This window comes from Ochlerotatus camptorhynchus, unplaced genomic scaffold (genome assembly GCF_037179485.1).
Source record: "Ochlerotatus camptorhynchus isolate MF236.1 unplaced genomic scaffold, CSIRO-AGI_Acam_v1.1 ptg000446l, whole genome shotgun sequence".
Lineage (NCBI taxonomy): Eukaryota > Metazoa > Arthropoda > Insecta > Diptera > Culicidae > Ochlerotatus > Ochlerotatus camptorhynchus.
In genome coordinates, this window is record NW_027040932.1 from 596,615 (window position 1) to 617,333 (window position 20,719).

General features: G+C 39.0%; 2 protein-coding genes across 2 annotated transcripts; both read right to left on the reverse strand.

Annotated features, from left to right (window-relative positions):
- Nucleotides 1–205: 205 nt before the first annotated feature.
- On the reverse strand, nucleotides 206–11,867 carry LOC135711949 (DNA-binding protein K10-like). The gene is made up of 2 exons (XM_065234923.1): nucleotides 10,662–11,867; nucleotides 206–1,130 (listed from the first exon to the last, which is right to left on the reverse strand). The coding sequence occupies exons 1-2, from the start codon at nucleotides 11,664–11,666 to the stop codon at nucleotides 927–929; spliced, it is 1,209 nt and encodes a 402-aa protein (XP_065090995.1). The 5' UTR covers nucleotides 11,667–11,867; the 3' UTR covers nucleotides 206–926.
- A 6,538-nt stretch (nucleotides 11,868–18,405) lies between these two features.
- Nucleotides 18,406–20,377, reverse strand: LOC135711953 (WD repeat-containing protein 46). Its single transcript, XM_065234926.1, has 2 exons — nucleotides 20,293–20,377; nucleotides 18,406–20,238 (listed from the first exon to the last, which is right to left on the reverse strand). The coding sequence occupies exons 1-2, from the start codon at nucleotides 20,293–20,295 to the stop codon at nucleotides 18,442–18,444; spliced, it is 1,800 nt and encodes a 599-aa protein (XP_065090998.1). The 5' UTR covers nucleotides 20,296–20,377; the 3' UTR covers nucleotides 18,406–18,441.
- Between the last annotated feature and the right edge of the window lie 342 nt (nucleotides 20,378–20,719).

The following is a 20,719-nucleotide window of genomic DNA, read 5'->3' on the forward strand; positions in this document are numbered from 1 at the left end:
AAAACTGATCTTATAGGAGGTAGGCAATATAAAAAAACAAACAAATATGCTTAAGTTAAGTTTCTTCCTTCAAACGGCAATAAATTCAGCACAAGATTCATTTCACAGAAAGAACTACTTCTATTACTTCCTTACTTCGAATGAACGAACCAGTTAAAAGATACTAACTTTTTTTTTCGTTATTTGCTTTGCAATGCACAACTACATTTAAAAGATTTTACCACTACATATGCTTTGTATTACTAATCCTTTGTTTTTCGTTAAAATTACACATGATTATTTGTTGTGTTCTCTCATCATGACACAGTGCTAAGTGGAGTGAAGCGAATGCTCTAGGACGTAAGATACAAACTCAATTGGAGCAATTAAATGATTTAACTTGATTCGGGAGCATTTGTTTGGGTTTTTTTCGTCACTAAATTTGATTAAACAATATCGAGCGGAAAATCTTCACAACTTCACTCCTTTATTATAGGTAGACAAAATATCTATTTTCAACATTACAGCTATGCTTTACTAAACAAGTTATGGTTTTAATGAGAATGTTAAAATGTTTACGCTTTTTAATAGATTTACTGGCTCTCGTTAAATAACAATTTGATCTCGATCCGTTCCTTCTTTGATTGACAATAATTAAAAATCGACCAAAAATGTCGAACTGCTCAGTTAGCTAAGTTTAAAATCTTTGAAAACGGATCCTGATTGTAGACAAAAACACAAAACGAATTACAAAGGAAAAATCTGCGCTTTCATAATGTTACGTCCTTTTATAATGTAAGAGAATAGGCTGCTCCATTCTTCATACTCCCGTCAAGTAAATTTTAATTCTATATATTGAACGTGCTTCCTCCGCCCGTGACATGCTGCAGTTCTGCAGTTTTTGCGTTTCATTTCGAGAGCTTGCGCGCAATGATAGGCATTCTAATTTAGGCAGAGGAAGCCGAAGATTTTGCAGCACCGGCAGCAGTAGCGGTAGTATCGGTAGTAGTAGTAGTAGCAGTAGTAGTAGTAGTAGTAGAAGAAGTATCGGTAGCGGCAGGGGTATCAGTAGAAACTGCATCATTAGATTTTTGATTTTCGGTTTTGACATTTTTGCTTGCCACTGATTCGGTTAGGATTTTATCAACGTCCTGCAAGAATAGGTAAAACCAAGTTTTGGCAACACTGTAGTTTATGGTTTGGAGCCGTTGACTAATTGTTAATTGAGGGGGTTAGAACGAAAGGGATGTAAGTTACTTTGATCGATTATCTTCATCGACTTTCTCTTTTGATAGCCACAGGTTTATAAACAGATTTAGCGCTATTTCTGCCACACAGTTTGATAAAGGAGGTTCTCCTCTAGCATCCAGAATGGCACACGAATCAAGGAATGTGTTTGCAGCTGAATTATTAACGAAAGAGAAAGTCGATGAAGAGAATCGATCAAAGTCACTTACACCCCTTTCCTTCTAACCCCCTCAATTAAGGTATTTAGATAAAGTGGACCACTACGTATTTGCAGAGCAGATCGGCATTTACCGGCAAGTGGAAAAGATAAACAGATTGATCGAAATTAGATTGCTAGGTCTATTCTATGTGTTGTCGAGAGTCGAGACTGAACGAAAAGGGCGACCAAAGTACGAACAAATATTGTGAATAATCGAATATTACAAGAGCGAGTGTAACGAGACATAAATCTGATAGAAAATAAGAGCAATACATTTGAGATGGAAAACAATAAGGCTGAAACTATGAAATTGAGAATTTCCTCCCGAAGCTTGTGTGATTGTACTCAGCGCGATCAAATTCAAGGCGGATTTCTGAGGCACTACTGAAGAGATGAACTAGCCTTCGGCTAAAAATCTCTATAATAAAGAATTTAAAAAAAATGTGATACTACTGTTCAGCTCAAGACACCGTCACTCAATTTGTAGTATTTTTGTTTTTGAAATATTCGTCAATCATCATCGTTAGTATACATATTCAATCACACACCAGTCATCCAAAAATTAAGGGGAAAGGGAACGTAATTAATTCTGTCAATAACACACTGAACACATTTTCACGAACGCAATTTTGGTTTTGAACGAAATAACTGCTTTGGATTTTTGAAAATTTATGACGTTCCCTTTCACCAGCAAGTATTTCCTGACTTTACAACAAAAGTTGTCTGGGTAAAATATTTTCACTGCATTTACTTACTAGTGTTTTTTGTAGCATTTCACAATTTCCCGCAATCGGATACACGAAAACCGCTTCGACTCCACTAATTTGCTAGCGAAAGAAAAAGTATCATTGAGCAAGTGTTGCCAAATGTATTGCGACTTTTTTTTTATAAAAACCGAAGGGTTTTTCCTGTGGTAATTACCGGTCAGTGCCAGTCAGATTACCGAAAATTACACTGATTACTTTTTAATTAATTGAAATTACGTTATTACTTTTATTATTCTAGATTACCGAAATTACTACGATTACTAGAATAATTTTAGGAACTATAGGGTGTCCCAGAATGTCTAAGCACGACTTTGGAAAACACCTGCTTGTTTCAGATGACGTTTAAACAGCTGATTATCATGCTGAATCATTGATAAAATTTCGACCAACAGTTTCGTGTATCGCAAGTGTAGGTTCTTTACATTTCCGTGACAATGCAAAGCATTTCTCCGGAAAAGCGCAAACAGATCGTGCACAAATGGTGTACTATCCACAACATTTCTCTGAGTCAATTAGTGAAATTGGAAGGTGTAAGCATCGGATCCGTCCGAAACGCGATTCGGAAGTATGGTTTTATTTATTTAGATGGATGTCCACATCAACAGACCATTTTGGTCCTAATGATGGTTTACTTAAGACTAAAATTCATAAGTTAAGTGGTAATAGAAACACATAAAACAAACTAAACACTCACTGGACACTAGACTAGCCCACATTTATATGCAGGAAATTTTTTATCATTTTTTTCAAGGGCCAAAGGGAAGATCTTATAGTTTTCCTCAATTGTTCGTCGCTTCAGAAAGGACCTCAGTAAATCGGCGGTGTAGCGTAAGGTGAGGGATATCGTAGTCAGTGATGGAAATCAAGCGAGCATGATTCGATTTCCAGTTTGTCGTAAACTGTACAGATCGTGATCTGTACAAACTACGACCAACGATTAGTCCTCTTCCACCTTGAAAATACGTTATTGCATAGTTAACTCCCAGATAACAAATACATTGTTAGACTGAGTCAAACTGAGAGAAGTGAGTTACCCTTTTCGCTCATTATATCCACAAATCGCAACATCTGCTTATTTCACGAGACGAGAGTGAGTGTCTCTCTGTGAGTAGCATTCTTTGGCAGTTAGGGGTTGCAGAGCAATAGCGAATTTGTTTATTCCCAGGTTGGTACCAGTTCCAACCCAGTGCAAACCCGAACTTTTTGTCAGCACGAAAGTCGACCCGTGCCAGGTTATAAAAACATACGATCAAACTGACGTTTGCCGACCCTAACTTGATACCCAATCCAGGTTGGAACGGTATAATAAACAAATTCGCTATAAGCAAGCATCAGCAGATAGGGGCTGACCATCGGTAGGGGAGAACAGTCCATAATGCACCCCCGGGGTAAATTGGCGCCGTGCGGGTTTTCGTTGCTTTCCCATTACTAATTCTGGAAATATCATGTGCCCGAATGTTAGTTCAAGCACTGAACTAGCAATGCTGATTGTTAAATTCACGAATTGACAATAGGAAAGCTATGACAAACAGCGAAGGCCATTTTACCCCAGGGGTGCGTTTTGAACCATCCTACCCTAAATTTTAACACGAAGGCTGAAACGGGGCGATGTACGGTTTCTATAGGTGAGGAGGATGCAAACAAGTCGACTCTTCCGTTCTCTCGGTTTCGAATGCAGCAACAGACGTGACGTAACGTCTGTTGCTGTATTAGAACGCGATGAGAATGAAAGAGTCGACTCGTTTCCTTGCACCTCACCTGTAAATAGTGCACATTTGGCTCGGTAGTTCATCGGATAGTTCTGTCAACACGGAGAACTGTTCCTTTCTTTTTCACTTCACCGAAAGGACCATTGTCGTCAACGCAAATACGTCTTTCCTAATTCACAGACAGAAAAAAAGCAAAAAAAATCACGATCATTATGGCAATGATCATGATCTGATCACGGTTGTTCATCAGTTGTACATAATCCGAACAACTTCTTGTACTCAGCTGTACGCATTGAGATCTTTAGTTTGTAGCGTGCACTCACAACAATCCTTGCGTAATATAAGTAATGTATCGTGAGTGCACACAGCAATGATGTTGTTATCGTCTTGCTCTCTTGAGATCTTGGTAACTCACTGTCACTGGCGTAGCTAATGGGGGTGCCAGGGGGGCCAGTAGACTGATGCAAAATTTGACTTTTTCGCTCCACAGTGCTTAAATGGTTTCAAATCGGGTCCTGATTAGCCTCTCAAAGTTACAACTTATTTGGTTAGAAACAGACTTGGCACAAGCCATTTGAAGTTTACATGTAAATTTCTATGGTAAATCTTAACATTTTGTTCATTGCCTTCTAGTCTTTTTCCATATTGAGCTGCGAAACAGTTCGATAGCCATTCTTATAGAAAATTTTCTCAGCTACAACTTTGCTGAATATTGTTTCTAGGTAAACGAGACAGGAAAAAATTATTAATTATTTAAGAGAGTGGTAAACTTATGACATGATCAAGCAGCTGCTCTGTAGGCAACACTGTATTTTGCAGTGTGACATAGTAGCCATGATTTGTGTGTCCTATTCAACGCCCCAGAAACACCAATGTTGCCTGCTGAGCAGTTGATTGAGCATGATCATAAGACATCAGCGCATTGAACCATTGATAACTTTCGATGCATGCATTTTATCAAAAAGTGGTCTTCAGCAAAGTTGTAGCTGGAAAAATTTCCTATAAGTACAATTGAAAACTTTTGAAGCAGACCGATATGGTGAATTATAAGATAGACATGAACAAGAATCTTGGTTTTACCATAGTAATTCCCATACAAACTTCAAATGGTTTGTGCCATCTCAGTTTCTCACCAAATGGGCTCAAATTTTGAGAGATTAATCAGGATCCGATTTGGAATCGTTTAAATATTGTGGAGCGAAAATTTCAAATTTTGCATCACTCTAGGGGCCAGGCACGCTCCAGAATTGTCTAGGACCCCTTCAGAATTATCTAGCCCCCTCCAGAATTATCTAGGCCCCCTCCAGAAACATTGTCTAGCTACACCAATTCTCACTGTTCGAAATGCTCTCTGCATATTAGTGTTAAGAGTCAGAGTTCATCGTTAGCTTATGATGATGCCAAAAAATCTTGTAGCAGGGGTGTGCGTATTCATTGATCGCTAGAAGCGATTTTTTGACATCACTGATCGTAGTCGAATACCGAGGCGACTCTATTGAAGGTCCTTTGAATGCCATCAATAGCGGTATGCATCCCATAATTTGTCGGGCGTAGAGGTAAGCGCAGCATATGATTGTTCCGTAGGGCTCTGGGCTGGACATTTATGGCGATATCCTGCAGAACGGCGGGGCAATCGATTCTGTTCTGAAGAATGTGTGCTACGAACAAGGCTCTGGATACGTTTCGTCTAGACCGCAGGGACTCCAGATTGACAAGCTGGCAGCGGCTCTCGGAACTGGGCAGATGATAAGGATCACGCCAAGGTAGCCTACGCAAGGCAAATCTTACGAAGCTTCGTTGTACAGATTCAATCCTTTCCGAGCCATTGAGGTATACTGGATTCCACACTGCAGAACTGAACTCTAAAATTGGGCGCACTAAAGAGTAGTACAGCGATTTTAAACAGTATTCGTCGGTGAAGTTCTTAGCTATGCGTATGCCCATTGCTCTTGATGCTTTATCAACGATGTACGATACGTGTTGCTTGAAGGTAAGTTGGGTATCCAGTATAGCTCCAAGATCCTTAGCATGACTGACGCATTCGATTTCCGCTTCCGAGAGGGTATATTTGTAATTAATTGGTTGCTTGTTCCGTGAGAATGAAATCACTGAGCATTTACTTGGGTTTACGACCATTCGATTCAGTTTGCACCATCCGGTAAAGCAGTTTAGTTGATTTTGCAAGAAAAGAGCATCGGCAATTGAGCTGATCCGATAAAAAATCTTTAGATCATCGGCAAATGATAGGCGAGGCCCTTTCAGCACTAGGTTCACGTCGTTGAAGTACAACAAAAATAACAGCGGGCCGAGGTGACTACCTTGTGGAATTCCTGACGTAGCCTAGAAAACGTCCGATTGGCAGTCGCCGATAGTGACATTCATCCAACGGTCGTTTAGGTAGGAGTTGAACCATCCCAGAAGTGAGCCATTAACTCCTAGTCTCTGTAGCTTTGCAATAGTGATCCCATGGTTAATCTTGTAGAATGCTGCCGATAGATCAGTATAAATAATGTCTGTTTGAGTCCGTTCTGCCATGCTCGTAGTGATGTGCGACGTAAGACACAGCAAGTTCGTAGTAGTTGAACGGCCGGGTACGAAACCATGTTGGTCATGGCTCAAATACTGTTTACAATGAGCAAATAAAGGCTCCATTACGACCAACTCAAACAATTTCGAAACAGCACACAGAGAAGTGATGCCACGGTAGTTATCGATAGCCTACTGCCTTTTTTGTACACGAGGAACATATGCCCATATTTCCAACACGATGGAAAGATCCCACTAGATAGCGACAGCTGGAACAAATGACGAAGTGGTGACAACAAGCATTCGATATGGTTCTTCAGGATAATTGACGGTACTGAAGCAACTTTTCAGGACAAGCAAAAAGCGAACCCTGTTGACCAAAATCTGGACCGGAAAATCGTGCAAGCTTTCACTCGCAAGAAAAGTGCTTCGGTTCGAGACGTGGCCGAAAAAGTGGGATCCTCGAAGAGTAACGTCCAGCGGGCCAAGGCAAGAATGGGTCTTGGAGTTATACGACCAAGGGTTGATGCATATATTATGTCACGCTCTAAGGGGGGAGGGGGGGGGGGGGTCTAAGATTTTGTGACAAGCAATACATTAGGTATACGAAAAACGTCACGATATGGGGGGGGAGGACATGGGCCCCAATTGCTGTGCGGAAAATCGGTGTGCGATATTATGGACGATGAATCATACGTTAAATTTGATTGCAAAACTCTTCCTGGTGATCAGTACTACACCGTTCGTGATGGCCGAAGCAAAGAATAATACTAAGATGAAACAGTCGGAAGAAAAACATTCTATTTTAGAGTCCTCGTTCACGGTCCCTTTCATCCACTAAATGTGGTTTTGCTGCCCCTCGGTAGAGATGAAATTTTGCGCTATTTTTTATCCAAACAATCACACCAAAATTAGAGATGTCCCATTTTTTAAATTGTTCGATTAACATCTAATCGATTATTTTTTGTTCGCTGTGCTGTCATTTTTCCACCAATGAGAGTGCAGCATATGTTTGAAACGATGGGTGATGATCTTCTTGAGAAGTTAATGCTTATATCAGCATGATATAACCGATTACCAATATTTTACTTTTCGTTTCGTTAATCGATTAATCGATTATTCAAATGAAAATCGGCCATCACTAGTTGAATGTGAAACGTCATTTCAAATTTAAGGCCGTACATAAATAATGATACAATTTGAAAGGGACCGCGGCTAATCACAAATTACGTCCCCATGGTAACTGAAATAAACACGAGTGCGGACCGGTTGGCCGAAGTGTTGACGACGCGGATAAGTCGATTCTTACCGAAAAATTAGGTAAAAAGGCTATGGTTTGGTGTGGTATGCTTTCCAAACCGTTTGTGCAACAAGATCCAATTCGTACCCAAGTAGCTGAATCCGTCAAACTGTCCCCAGGCCAGGCCAATCGAAACTTTTTGGACCCTGGCCAAAGCATATTTGCGGAAACATGTAAAGGCAACGGATTCCGTAAGTATCCAAAATTGTTGGAAAGACATCTGTGCTGAAGCTAATGAATAGCGTGAGATCAAAAATCCGCTCTTTGGCTTACGACTGATCGGATCTCGGATTTTCTACGTTTAACTGTAAGAGAATACTATAGAGAACATGAATACGAAATAAAAATCGAATTAGCTGTAAACAGAGTTACGTTATCGTTTTTTTTTTAATCGTGCTTAGACATTCTGGGACACCCTAGATGCTAGAAGTGTATGTGTTCGGGTTCATACAGGTTCTTGAAAATTGTATGAATCGGGTAAGGATCGGATTCGGGCATTTAAAATTACATACCCGACCATCTTAATACACACACCGACTCACACGCACAGACATTTTCTGATCTCGTCGAGTTGAGTCGAATGGTACGCTATCGATCGTAAGTTTGGGGTCATCCTTTAAAAAACATTAAAATGCTTTTTGCTCATTGCTTTGCCTTTTTACGACCGATTTTCGACATCTATAGATCATTTCAAAGGTATTGTCCCAAATTTAGTTCATAGGTAAAATGTCTGATAAATTCTACAAGTCTTGTATGCTAAAACCTCTCTTAAAGTTACAACATTTTCCAAAACTCACACTAAATATTCATGACTGAAATCGCAGATTTGAACCGCCCAAATTTTGAAATGAAAGTGGAAGTAGAACCCTCTGCTATACCCATCGAGATTCGTTTGTGAAAATTTGGTTGGAAAATTTAGAATATGCTTATAATCAGATTATAATCAAGTCATCGATCAAAAATTTGGGGTCACCCACAGAATGGCTTGTCGATGTTGTAAGTTTACTTGAAGCTTTATAGTTGAAGATGCTAATTTCAAATAACAGATTGAAGTGATAATTTTTGGAATTAAACTAAATTTTGAATTGAAAGTATAGAGCTGATAGTTCCGTTAGAGTACGGCAGTGTGAAAATTGTATATATAGAGTAGAAAGCGAGCAGGGACAAATTTTAGGAAGGTACTAATCGGTTTGATCATCTCTGTATTATACCAAACTCCCCCGTTGGAGAGGGATGGTCAGGGGGGTATCCATCCAAAAACATTCCCAGGTTTTATTTTGAGGGTGACGCCAAACTTCTGAGCGATTAAGCCATGCTGTGACTGACCTTGATTGGTATGTTTGTTCATATCTCTGCCAATTTTAGTTCTCTTTGCACTGATAAATTGAACTATTCCCATTTTGCTTGAAATTTAATCAATTTGACATTAAACTCAGTTTAAGCATATCGAATGATTAAAAATTAATCCTCTCTTTCTAAAAAATGAGTATCTGATATTAATCCCAGTTTAATCATGGTTGACTTGATTGTAGATTATCTTTTTTTGAATAAAGTTTAATCATTTTTGATTTTATTTTAGTAATTTTTGATTGAATTTTAATCTTTTTTGATTATATATCAGTACTGAAAAAGAATAAAATTTAATACTGGAAAGATTATTTTGATTTTAATCATGCACGACTACTGCCGAAGTAATCATGGCTCGAACTCAATAAGGTGAAGCGGGAATCTGCATACTTTTTAAGCTTTTTTGATTTAATTTATCTTTGAGTGTGCAGTTAGTTGAAAGAATGTAACTTACTACGTTGGTATGTGGTTCATCATATTTGTCCATTTATGTATGCTAAAACTTCACTTAGACTAAAGAGGCTGAATTTATAAAGAGACGACATCTTATCCATTTGACAGGTCTTCTGCTCGATTGGAATGACTTTTCCAAAGTTTTTAAAGGATAACCGCATACTTATGACCGGGAGTTTATATGACAATCGGGCCTCCGCAGTATGTATACCCTTCTTTGTAGGAAAGGCACAAAATACGTCCTTTCAGATAAGGTATTTGTACATTTCAGTGCCAACATTTCAAAGGGGCGTAATTGCATTTGTAAACAATGGCTTTAACCGTCGATTTCTCGCGAATAAAAGCTCACTCATAAAAATTAACGACACCTTCAGGTAGCTGAATGTTTCCTCTAATTGCTTGTATTGTTAATCTGGAGGGGCGAGCTTTTATTTCAAGACCAACAATTGAAATGGCCTTAACTCCATTTTGTAAACAAACTTTGTAAGGCCATTTTTTCGCGAACCGAAGTTCGCAAACGAAAACCAACATAATGAACAGGTAGGGGAAATTCTCCTCTACCCAATTGTGGTTTAGGTTTGCGAATGAAGGTTTCGGTTCGCGAGAAAATGGCATTACAAGGTTTGTTTACAAAATGGAGTTAAGGCCATTTCAATTGTTGGTCTTGATTTGCGATAAATCGAAGCCCTTGTTTACAAAAGCAATTACGCCCCTTTGAAATGTTGGCACTGATTTGTGTAGTAATTTTAGAACCATTTGAGAATCGTAAACATGTTTTGTGATACTCTGTATTATATTCGAAATTTAAACATTCCTTTGAATACCAGGCTATTTGAGTGGACTGCCGGTTGAATTATTGATTTCGTTTAATGCAACTACCAAATATATACGAATTCGATGTCAGATAAGATTCTTATAGCTTTTCAGAACGTCGACTTAGGTAGAACTTCCCCTAAAAATGAAAAAAAAAATGTTATTCCCGTTAAATTTTCATTGCTTCTTGAAGGAATTCCTCTCCTCTAAAATGACGCTCTGGAAATTGAAATCACACAAGCTTCGTGAGCTGAAAATTCCGCTCCAAAAGGAAATATGGCACTCTAAAAAGTTAGAACCCCGTACTACAATCACGTTACCTGTTCCGGATGCTTTCCGATGAACTCCAGCCTCGCCGCGTCGTACATCTTGACAAACTTATCTCGCTGTTCTTTGAACTGGGCAAACAGCGCGTCGTCCTTGTTGCCCTTCAGCCGTTCGGCCAGCTCGCACTTCTTGTCATGCTCTGCCTTGATTTCCTCCGTTACCCACGGTTTGTCCAGTGGATATTCCTCCTTCGGCTTGGCAGGTACTTTGGGTTTGATCTTATTACCAATCGGCGGTTTCAATACCTTCCCGTTTGGAAGGCCCCCCCGAGGTGCACCCTTGAGACCCTTTCCGACTCTACCACCCGAAGGAAGCTTTCCGTTCGCAATGCGGCGCATCGGAAGACCATCCGGGCGACCTCGCAACGGTGGAGGCATCATACGTCCCATGGGGTTCATCATCGGGCCTCGCATAGGCGGCATTGGTCTTGGCATAAGCCCCATTGGACCCGGACCCATCGGTAGACCACCGAAACGACCATTTGGAGGTGGTGGAGGCATCATTGGTCCACCACGCATACCACGCATTCCCATCGGAGGTACGCGGAAATGCGGTGGCGGTGGAAGAGGTGGACCGTTTCTGCGACCACCACCCATGGGAAACATAGGGGGCATAGGAGGCATCGGTGGACCCCAATGACCACCCATACCCGGAGGCATACGCCGCATGCTTCCTCCGTTTTTCATATTTAGGCGCTTCTGGTTGGGATTTCCCTTCCGGATAGTGTTTTTATGTCCACCCGCCGGCCCTGTGCCGTTATTGATAGTTGCCACCGAGTTTGTCGCAGCATTTGCGCTAGTCGTTGATGCCGATGGAATTTGGACGTCGTCATTGAAATCTACGAATCCGGGATTGTCACCAAGTTGGTTTGCGTTGAACATAGCTCCCATGTTCCGGGCACTCATCGGCCTTGGTCCGCCCGGTTTGAAACGCTGCCGACCGGGCATCCCGTTGAATCCACCTCGACGCTTGTTTGGTACCATTTTGGTGGCGACCATTTTGTGCACTAGAGATTCACTGTTATTTCCGCCGGTAAATGGTTTAAATTCGAAACTACACCGAACTTCGCTAAGTCTTAACTAGTTTTCACTAAATTTCTTAAGTTTAATGGTATTTTAGCAAGGAAAATACAGTAAATTAATGCCAAAACCGAACGTGAAGCCGAGTGCGTGATGATTTTTTCACTTTTTCTGCGAATCTCTGCTCACTTGATGGATCGATGTACTAAAAAAGTGACGTTTCTAGAAGAAAAGAAAAATACGGGTATCGAATTGGTGCCACACAGCGTTGCCAGAATGTTTTAAAGCTTATCGGTATCAGAAGTTTTAAAAAATCGGTATTTATCGGTGTTTACTATTTTAATTAATTTTATATTTTTGCCGTTTTTGAAAGGAAAAATTTTAACTTTTGGATTATGATCGGAAAATTTTAAAAGAAAACTCAGGGAATTTTTGAATTAGCTTCTGGAGGAAGCTGAAAACAACATTCAGAGAATGTAGAAAGAAGCTCTCCTGGAGGAAATTTGAGGAAAGTTCTGAGAGAAGTCGGAAAAACATCCGCGGAACTTCCAAGACATAAATTGAGAAGCTTCCGGAAAAAAAAAAATCGGATTTCACATTCAAAGGAAGGCAGAAAAGTATCGGAAATTGGAAGTAAATTCCAGAAGTAGCCGTTTCCAGGGGAAACCAGAAGAAGCTCGGAAAAACCTTGCAATAGAAGTAAAAAAAAACCAACTAAACAAAATTCCAGAACTAGGCGAAAGAAATTGCTGGGAGAAGTTTAAAGAAATTTCTGGAAAAAGTCGGAAGCCAGAGCGCTTACGGAACAGTCGAAAGAAACAAGGAGATAATTCCGGAAGACAGAGCTCCTGCGGGATGTTCTGATGATCCAGAAATTTTTCCAAATGGTCATATACATCCCTGAAGACCCCGCAATGCCCCTGAAGTTTTTGGAACATTCCTGAAATGTACTTAGGGATTTTAGGCTGTTTTGGAGTACTCTTATCATTATTGAAATACTTGGAACTTCCCTAATTATAATGGAACGACCGGAATATCTCTAATCAATTTTGAAGGTCTTTAGACTTTCTAAATTACCAAATTTCTTAAGCGCACAATTTTCTTGATTTTTTTTTAAATTATAGTCACTTTAACGCTCTTGGGTCATTCGTGACTTGTCCGGGAGTGAGATTTAAACTCGTGACTTTGGCGTGAGAGGTATGGATACTAACCTCTACGCCGGGGTTGCCCCTAATTTTCTTGAATTTATTGTAACATCAGCATTGAAGTTCTCTGATCTTTCCGATTTGTCTAATTTTGAAAAGTTATCGACACTGTGCTAATGTTTGAAATTGCCTGAGTTTCTCGGAACTCCTTTACAATTTCAGCGATTTCCGTGAAATTTATTGATCTGTCCTGATGTTATCGGAGCTTCCTACAGTTCTCTCAATTCTCCTGAAACTAATGGAACTGTTCTGAAAACCTTAAATTTTCCAGAAGTTCTTTGGACTTGTGAAGTATCCAAAATATTTATGATGTATACTTAAGTTCACTGGAGTTCGCTGGACCGGGTTTTAGAATTTTAACAGAAGTTATTGAAACATTCATTAATTTATCGAAACTTACTCAAAAGCCTGAACTTTTCCGAAGTTTCAGAACTTCTTAAAAGTTCCTGCAGCTAGTGTGGATCCGCAATCAAAATCTGGAAGCATCCCTGAAGATCCAGGAAAGTTGAAAAAACTGGCGGGAGAAGATGGAAGAATCATTCGAGCGAAGGCTGAAGAAGCTTCCAAGGGAAGTCGAAATAAGTTTCCGAGAGGAATCGTAAAATAATTTACGATGTAAGGTGGAAGAAAATTCCAGGGGAAATTTGGAAGAAAATCCAGGAAGTTAAATAATGTTTAAAAAGTATTTCCCGATTCCCCCGGAATTACCAGTAGAGCCATCGACTGTTTATCGATACATGGGTAGCCAAAAACGGTGAGGAAATTGAAACATTAATCGAAAGAGTATTTATATGACATTTTTGAAGATGATTTTTTTTTTTAGAATTTGAGATATTCAAAAAAATACAAGTCTTTCACAATAATTTTCTCCGAAATTCGGGCACGGGCAGGCAATTATCATTTTGATTATTTAAAAAAAATCGGTATATATCGGTATAAAACCTCAAAAATCGGTATTCTGAGGAACCTTATCTGTATATCGGTATCTAGTTCGGAAATCGGTATAAATACCGATAAATCGTTATATCTGGCAACGCTGGTGCCACATTCGGATCGAAAAGTACTGCGAGGGGTAGCCCAATTGAACTAAATATTACAAATATATTAGGTCGTATGAATAAAAGCGTTTACTTTACTTTTCCTGTAAGAAAAGCACGGGAAAGTTACCCTAATAAAAAATAACCATAAACGAACGATAACCTAAATCATTGAACTATTCCACAAATGGTTTGGATGATACCCAGAACACGTCGTTAAGCAAATTAACCATACAATTTTTATTAGGGAAAGTAAGCTCTTTTTATTCATACCGCCCATTAATGCATTTCTAGACAAACATTTCAAAAGGTCTTATCTGTCATTGAAGCTGATTGTAGAAAAATTGATTTGAATTTTTGCAATATATTTTTAAATGCCATTTTTAATTACGACATAAAACGATTATCTTTTGTTTTCTCAAATGCATAGGAAACACATAGAATTCGACTGAAGTGTATGTTTTTTCGATTTATTCATAATTTTCAGGTTTAATTAGTGGTTTTGTTACATAGGACCTTTGGCTTTTTTTCAGTATCAGTTAGGACATGTCAAATTGGTCTGATTGCAAAGATTAATGTTATTTAGGACCTTGGTAAGAACACGGTTTAGAGGTCAGATAATTACAACTACAACATTATTTGTAATTGTTGATGGGCTTAAAACTACTATTCTGCCAATAAACAACAACTACTATTCTGCCAGTAAACAACGTTTTTAATTGATGAATCATACGTTACGGTCGGCCAGCAGATGGAAATGATGTTAAAATGATAATGAAGTTTTGCTAGCTGTCAAATCGTATGGAATATTTTTTAGTACATCATCACTTTTGTGGTTTTGGATTTCAAACCTAGGTGTCGCATGCACTGGTGCAGTTTTGCGTAGATTCATCAATAAGAACTTGTCCATTATTTTTTTTCTGATGTATGCAGAAAAAAATGTAAGTGTATGGAAAATTTGCATTTTTTTAAATAGTTGGTATATTTTTATAAACAAACTGTTTTTTTTTTCATTCTACATGATTCGTTTTACATTTATTAGCTCAAGCCTAGGGGCATCCCACTCTAAACTTTGTATTTCTCGCATTATACTTAGAAAGCTCTTACTGATATCTAAGATACCTGAAAATACTTAAAAATACTTAAGAAATATTTAGCGCTAGTTTGTTACCACCGTTGTTAGAGAGATTTCTTTCGATTATTTACCCGCTGTCATCTGGGATTTCGTGTATGCGTGTTTAGAAAAATCAACTATAATTTTGAAATGTATTCCTTTTTTGTAGGAATCGAGGAAGAGCAATTTTGATTCAAGGAATATTACATTGCCAAACCGATTTATCTGTCATTCAAAGGGAGAATAAGGAACTATTTGGAAAGTTACTATGGAATAAACTGCGTGTGGAACAAAGTGTGGAAGCAAATCCTCTAAGCAAATTTTTCTATCCCAAACCATCTCTCAATAAAAACATATTTTTTGTCCAACAGGATCTTGATCCAACGGACGATAGCTTCAGGCATTTACGTTGATTGTAGCTGAATAAGAAGTTTTGAAAGATTTCCGCACCATCCGCACGTATAACATCCGGAAAGCCACATCTCCTAGATTACAGCCGAATGAGTTTATTGTAGAAGTTAATCACATTTCCTCGGATTTGGAACCTTCAATGCTTAAGACTTATTATTATTAAGGCTGGACATGATCATACAAACATATTCGCTTGGTGTTAATTTCGGAACCGCTCTCTAATCGATTCCATCATTCATCAGAAACGGTTGTTACGTATTAAGACATAAATATGGGGATACTTTGAAGAATATTTTGGCATATGTTTGGGGAATAGTTTGAAATAAATTCATATCATATTATAATTGTTTTACACGAAATGGAAACAAATAAATAGCGGGTTTGAACTAAATCGTTGTATTTGGTACATCAATTATTTGAAATAAATTGATATTTCAGAATAAATTAATTTTTTCCTTGTTATACTTATTGGTTGCGAAGCCTAAAAGTGAGAAATTCATGTTAATTTCACATAAAGCCTTCGGTTACTATCAAGATACTCACTCAGCTTCCTCACCAGTCCGTCGTAACTCATCTTTACAGATGTAAGTTTCTCAAAATGCAGCACGATACGACCAGCAGTGGCAATTACAATCACTTCAATTTCTAGTCAACCAACCCAACAACTTGCTAGCAGTTACACTTCATTGTATTGCTATTGTTCTCTGGTGAATAACCAGCGTAGTCCTAGCATTCTTGACCAGCATAAAGCCAAGAATTTTATACTCGGGCAGCTTGCAGTTCAGATTGGTTGGTTAGAAAGGCCAACGACACCCGCACCATTAGCCTCCAGCTAAGTTATAGAACTCCAAACTTTGAAACCTTACTGAACAGCCAGTTCGAAATTATAAATAATTAACTGGTTTGCTGAAAGAAAACTGGTCTTTGATGAAATGTTTCATAAGTAGAATTAAAATACTTACTCATACACATGATTACACTACTTCCTTAATTTTAAAACAGATCAGAAACAGAAACAGAAACTAGCATCAATAGTACGTGATTAAACGTAATGGAATATACAACAACAAACAATTACATTAGTAACCGCTCACTACGATTTAAAAAATCAAAAACATAACATACTTACAAATACTTAAAAAGACTTAAGAATACTTATCAGATACTTTGAAATACTTAATTGATACTAGATCTATAGTTTTGAGTGGGATGCCCCTAGGCTCAAGCTGTTCATCAATAATTTACATTCATTCATGTTATTCGATCAAATCTACATCGCTGTCCTCCAGTGGATCGAGATCCCGAGCGAGATCCACATCAAAGTGGTCTACAACGGTATTATTGTTCTTCTTCCTGTTTTTTTTCTGGAACTAAGTATTTGACGAAATTTTACAAAAGAATCTTTTTGCTTGACATATGGCATCAGTTTGCGTAAATCGTCCAATTTAGCACTTGGCAATTCAAGTGGTTGATCCGCAATTGGGTTCTTTAATTTTGAAAAATATATCTGTTTTTATATATCATCTGAAAGAGCTACGTTTTCTGAGCACAACGATCTCTATTTTAGTTTTTCTATTCCACGTGCAGTGTTGGGAAAATATCAAAAAATCAAAGCTCACCAACGCCCAAGATCACGCTTGATTTTCGTAGACAAAAATCAACAAGCAAACTACTGCGGTTGATTTTGCAAGCTGTGATATCGCAGCTCGGAATATCAAGCTAACAAAACTCACCAGCTGCGAATCTCGAATACAACCGAAACTTCCAAAACGGCTTGCAGCAGTCCCTTCGTGTCTGCCATCGGTGAAGATTAAAAAGAGATAGCAAATTATGCTTTCTCTTTCTAAAAAAAAAAACGATGTGCAAAGGAATCATTTTTGTGTCGAGTCAACTCTCAGCTTGATTTTTGCACGTTGTGAATAGTCTCGCAATATCAGAGGAGCTTGAAAAATCAATATCAAGCATGATATTTTGTTCCATTATCACGCGTGATATTGCGAGCGCATGAGAACGGAAAAATATCAATTGATTTCTGATTTTGCCAACACTGTCCACGTGAAACACGAGATGAAACAAAGGTCCTCATAGTTTTCGTCATTTTTTTTGGTTGAATGACAGATTGGACTGTAAACATGTTTAAGGTCCAATCAGAGAGCTGTGCGATATTATAAAAACTTTCAAATTGGACGTATTTTTCACATGTTTTTATAATTTTCTGAATATTGATAGTTAAAATTTCTAGAAAAAAAACTTAGACTTGGTGAGCTCTGCAGTACAGAGAAGCATTAAACTCGATTTGTTTACAAATGTCAGATAGGACCTTTTGAAATGTTTATCTAGATTTCAGAGTTATCCACCTGTAGAATCGGTGTATAATGAGTCACGCCAAGAGAAAAACAGTTTAACTCGCATCACGTTTTTCGAAAGATTCCCTTTCTTTTCACTTGGCAACAGAGGACTTCTACATCAACTTCAAATGACTTCTAGCCATAAATATAAATAGCGACTGTAGTAAATCATTATATCAGTGATTTTGTCAAATTATCTTAACAAAAATAGTAGAAATTCTCATTACTGGTCATTACTAAACGTATCCCATGACAAGTTAATGTTCACTGCGTATTTATGATCATTTCTTCGATCACGTGTCTCTCTCTCTCACACCTGTGAGATGACTCTCCATCATTGGCATAGCTAGACAATTTATCTGGAGGGGGCCTAGATAATTCTGGAAGGAGCCTGGACCACCATTAGCTACGCCAATGCTCTCCATTTGAATTGCACGGAAAGTCGCCTCACACGTGGTGACTGAGAGTCACGTGACTCGCAGAATAAGGGACGATGTATAAAAGCCGATGTTTTTAGAAATTGAACTACCCACTTTTCAGTTTCCCAAATTAAAACCATACAAATTATGTTTATACATCATATAACATTTTTATTTTAGAAGTAAATTTAAAAATACAAAATACCACTTCTAAAAGCATTTACTTTTTCTTCATTTTCTTATCTCGGAAGCGATCCAGCACGCTCTTCGATTCCAGTGGAATAAAATCGACAGCTGTTGGAACCACGGCTTCCTGTTTGAGTGACTCCTTGGCTTCCTTGATGCTCTGGATTGCTTCGTTGCGTAACACTTCCTTTACCTTCTGTTTATTTTTGAATCGTTTTGCCTTTGACATCCGCTGCTTCGTTCTGGGTTCGAAATCGATCGTCGGTACTTTCACTGTCAGCAGCTTGGATTTCGATTCCAGTCGATCTTTCAAAGAAGGCACATCGACTTCGCCAATTTGGGTAGGGTTGAGCGCAATGAATTCGGACGGGATCTTCTCCAGCAAACTGTGCACTTCTTCTTCACGACGTTGTGATAGCGTTTGGAAGGGATTGGCCTCCATTGTATCGAAGTTGGGTTCACCCGCGCCAGGTACGATGATTGACGTGAAACCGGTTGCAGTAGCAATTCCAAGAATGTCTTCATAGGGGCAGAATCGGAAATTGGAAATTGTAGATGGTGCCTTCTGTCGTAAATACGGCCGAAGATCTCGTTGCATAACACTTGGCTTCTTATAAATTTCACAAATATTTCCCATCGAGATGGCCATCAGTCCCTTCTGTGAAAGATCGATTCCAGAGGCAGCTGTTTGCATTTTGTAGGTAATAAGTGGTCCTTCCAGTTGACGTATGTCCCATATTTTGATGGTCCTATCCAGGCCGGCGGTTGCCAGTTGAATTCCAGTAGGGTCGACAGCAAGTGCCGTCAATGGCATCGAATGGCAGAGCATTTTGGCCAAAGGTTCGCGTACTGAGGGAGACCACATGGACACAACTCCTTTTGAATTGCCCACGCATGTTACTGCATTCCATGGATTTTGACACATCATACTTATCTTGCCTAACCTTGTATTGTAAGTCGTGACAGTTTGGCCAATCGAGACGTCCATCCAGGAAAGGTATCCCTCTTCATTAGCCGAATTTAGCAAAAAATGATACGGTAAGTATTCCAATCTCGAAACTCGATTCATTCCTTTGATGCAATGAATTTCGGTGCCTTTGCTATCGTACACATGAACCCAGTTTTTCTGAGCAACGGCGAACATAGTTTGATTCATTAGCCAAGCCACGTCGTGAACCGATTCCATTACATTCATTTCGCACAACAACGATTTCTTAACCCAATTGAACGCTGCTACGTGACCCTTTTTACCTCCCAGCAACAAATAGCTGCCGTTTTTCGTATATTTCATTCGGTATGGCCCGAACTCCAACTGCAGATTGAAGTATTTGGCAGCGGTTGTAATATCTACGTTGTTGACGATTTCTGCTTGGCTAACTTCTGTGGTTAGCTCATCGTCATCAACTTCCAGGTAGCCTTCATCTTCATTAAGCAAAATTTCCGCTCGCGCTGCTTGCTCTGTGGCAAAATCAATGTTGAGCTCATGTCGCTTTTGCCGAATTTTCTGAAACTTTGTTTTCACACCCTTAACATCAAGCCCTTCTCCGCGGGAATGCCGTTTCAGTGCTTCTGGATCCACCGGAATTTCCAGCAATTTCTTACGCTGACCCTTATTCTTACCACCATATCGATGCACCTGTTTGTCATTCACTGTGATAACTTTCATTCCATCTAAATCCGATTTGAATTCACGTTTGTTTTTATGTTTCTCCTTTTTCCCCGACGGCGCATCGACGGACCCCTTGGTGCCATTGCTGGATTTGCTCTTATTTCTGGTTGCCTCTTTTGCGGCAACATCGAAGTACCGTTTCGGTGTTTTCGGCGTTTTTGCCTGAAATTTAAGAAAGATTACAGTTTCAGTAGAGGTAGAAGGCTTTCTGCTTACCATTATAACGTTTGTAATCAATCAAATCGCAAGTTTTTCACTAGTTTTACATGAAAATTATTCACTGCTTATGGCCGTGCGTGTTTCGTATTTTACCATGCTGTTTTGTTTTGAATCGATTTGACGTTTCCACCGGTTGAATTGAAATCCTGAGTGTAGCTCTGCTGTTCTGTGCCGACGCCGTCGAGCGTTGAACTGTCAGAAGGTTTGTACTAAAATAGCTGCGCTTTCGTTGGCGGACGGACGAAGACGGTCCGCGTTGTAAACAAAGTTGGTTTTTACGGACGGAGTGTTGTTTTTGGCGTGGAAAATTTTCATTAAATTTAGTGTTAATCTGTGCAGTTATCAGTTCTCAATCGATCCATCATGCAGAGGAATCTAACGCAATCGAAAGAAGCTCTGCTCAAATCGTACAACACTCGATTGA

Bases quoted from the DNA above. Each gene is read 5' to 3' on its own strand.
- LOC135711949 (XM_065234923.1), bottom strand. From the start codon at position 11,666: ATGGTCGCCACCAAAATGGTACCAAACAAGCGTCGAGGTGGATTCAAC. The intron at 1,131-10,661 runs GTAACGTGATTG...CTATTCTTGCAG, and splicing joins TCGGAAAGCATCCGGAACAG to GACGTTGATAAAATCCTAAC.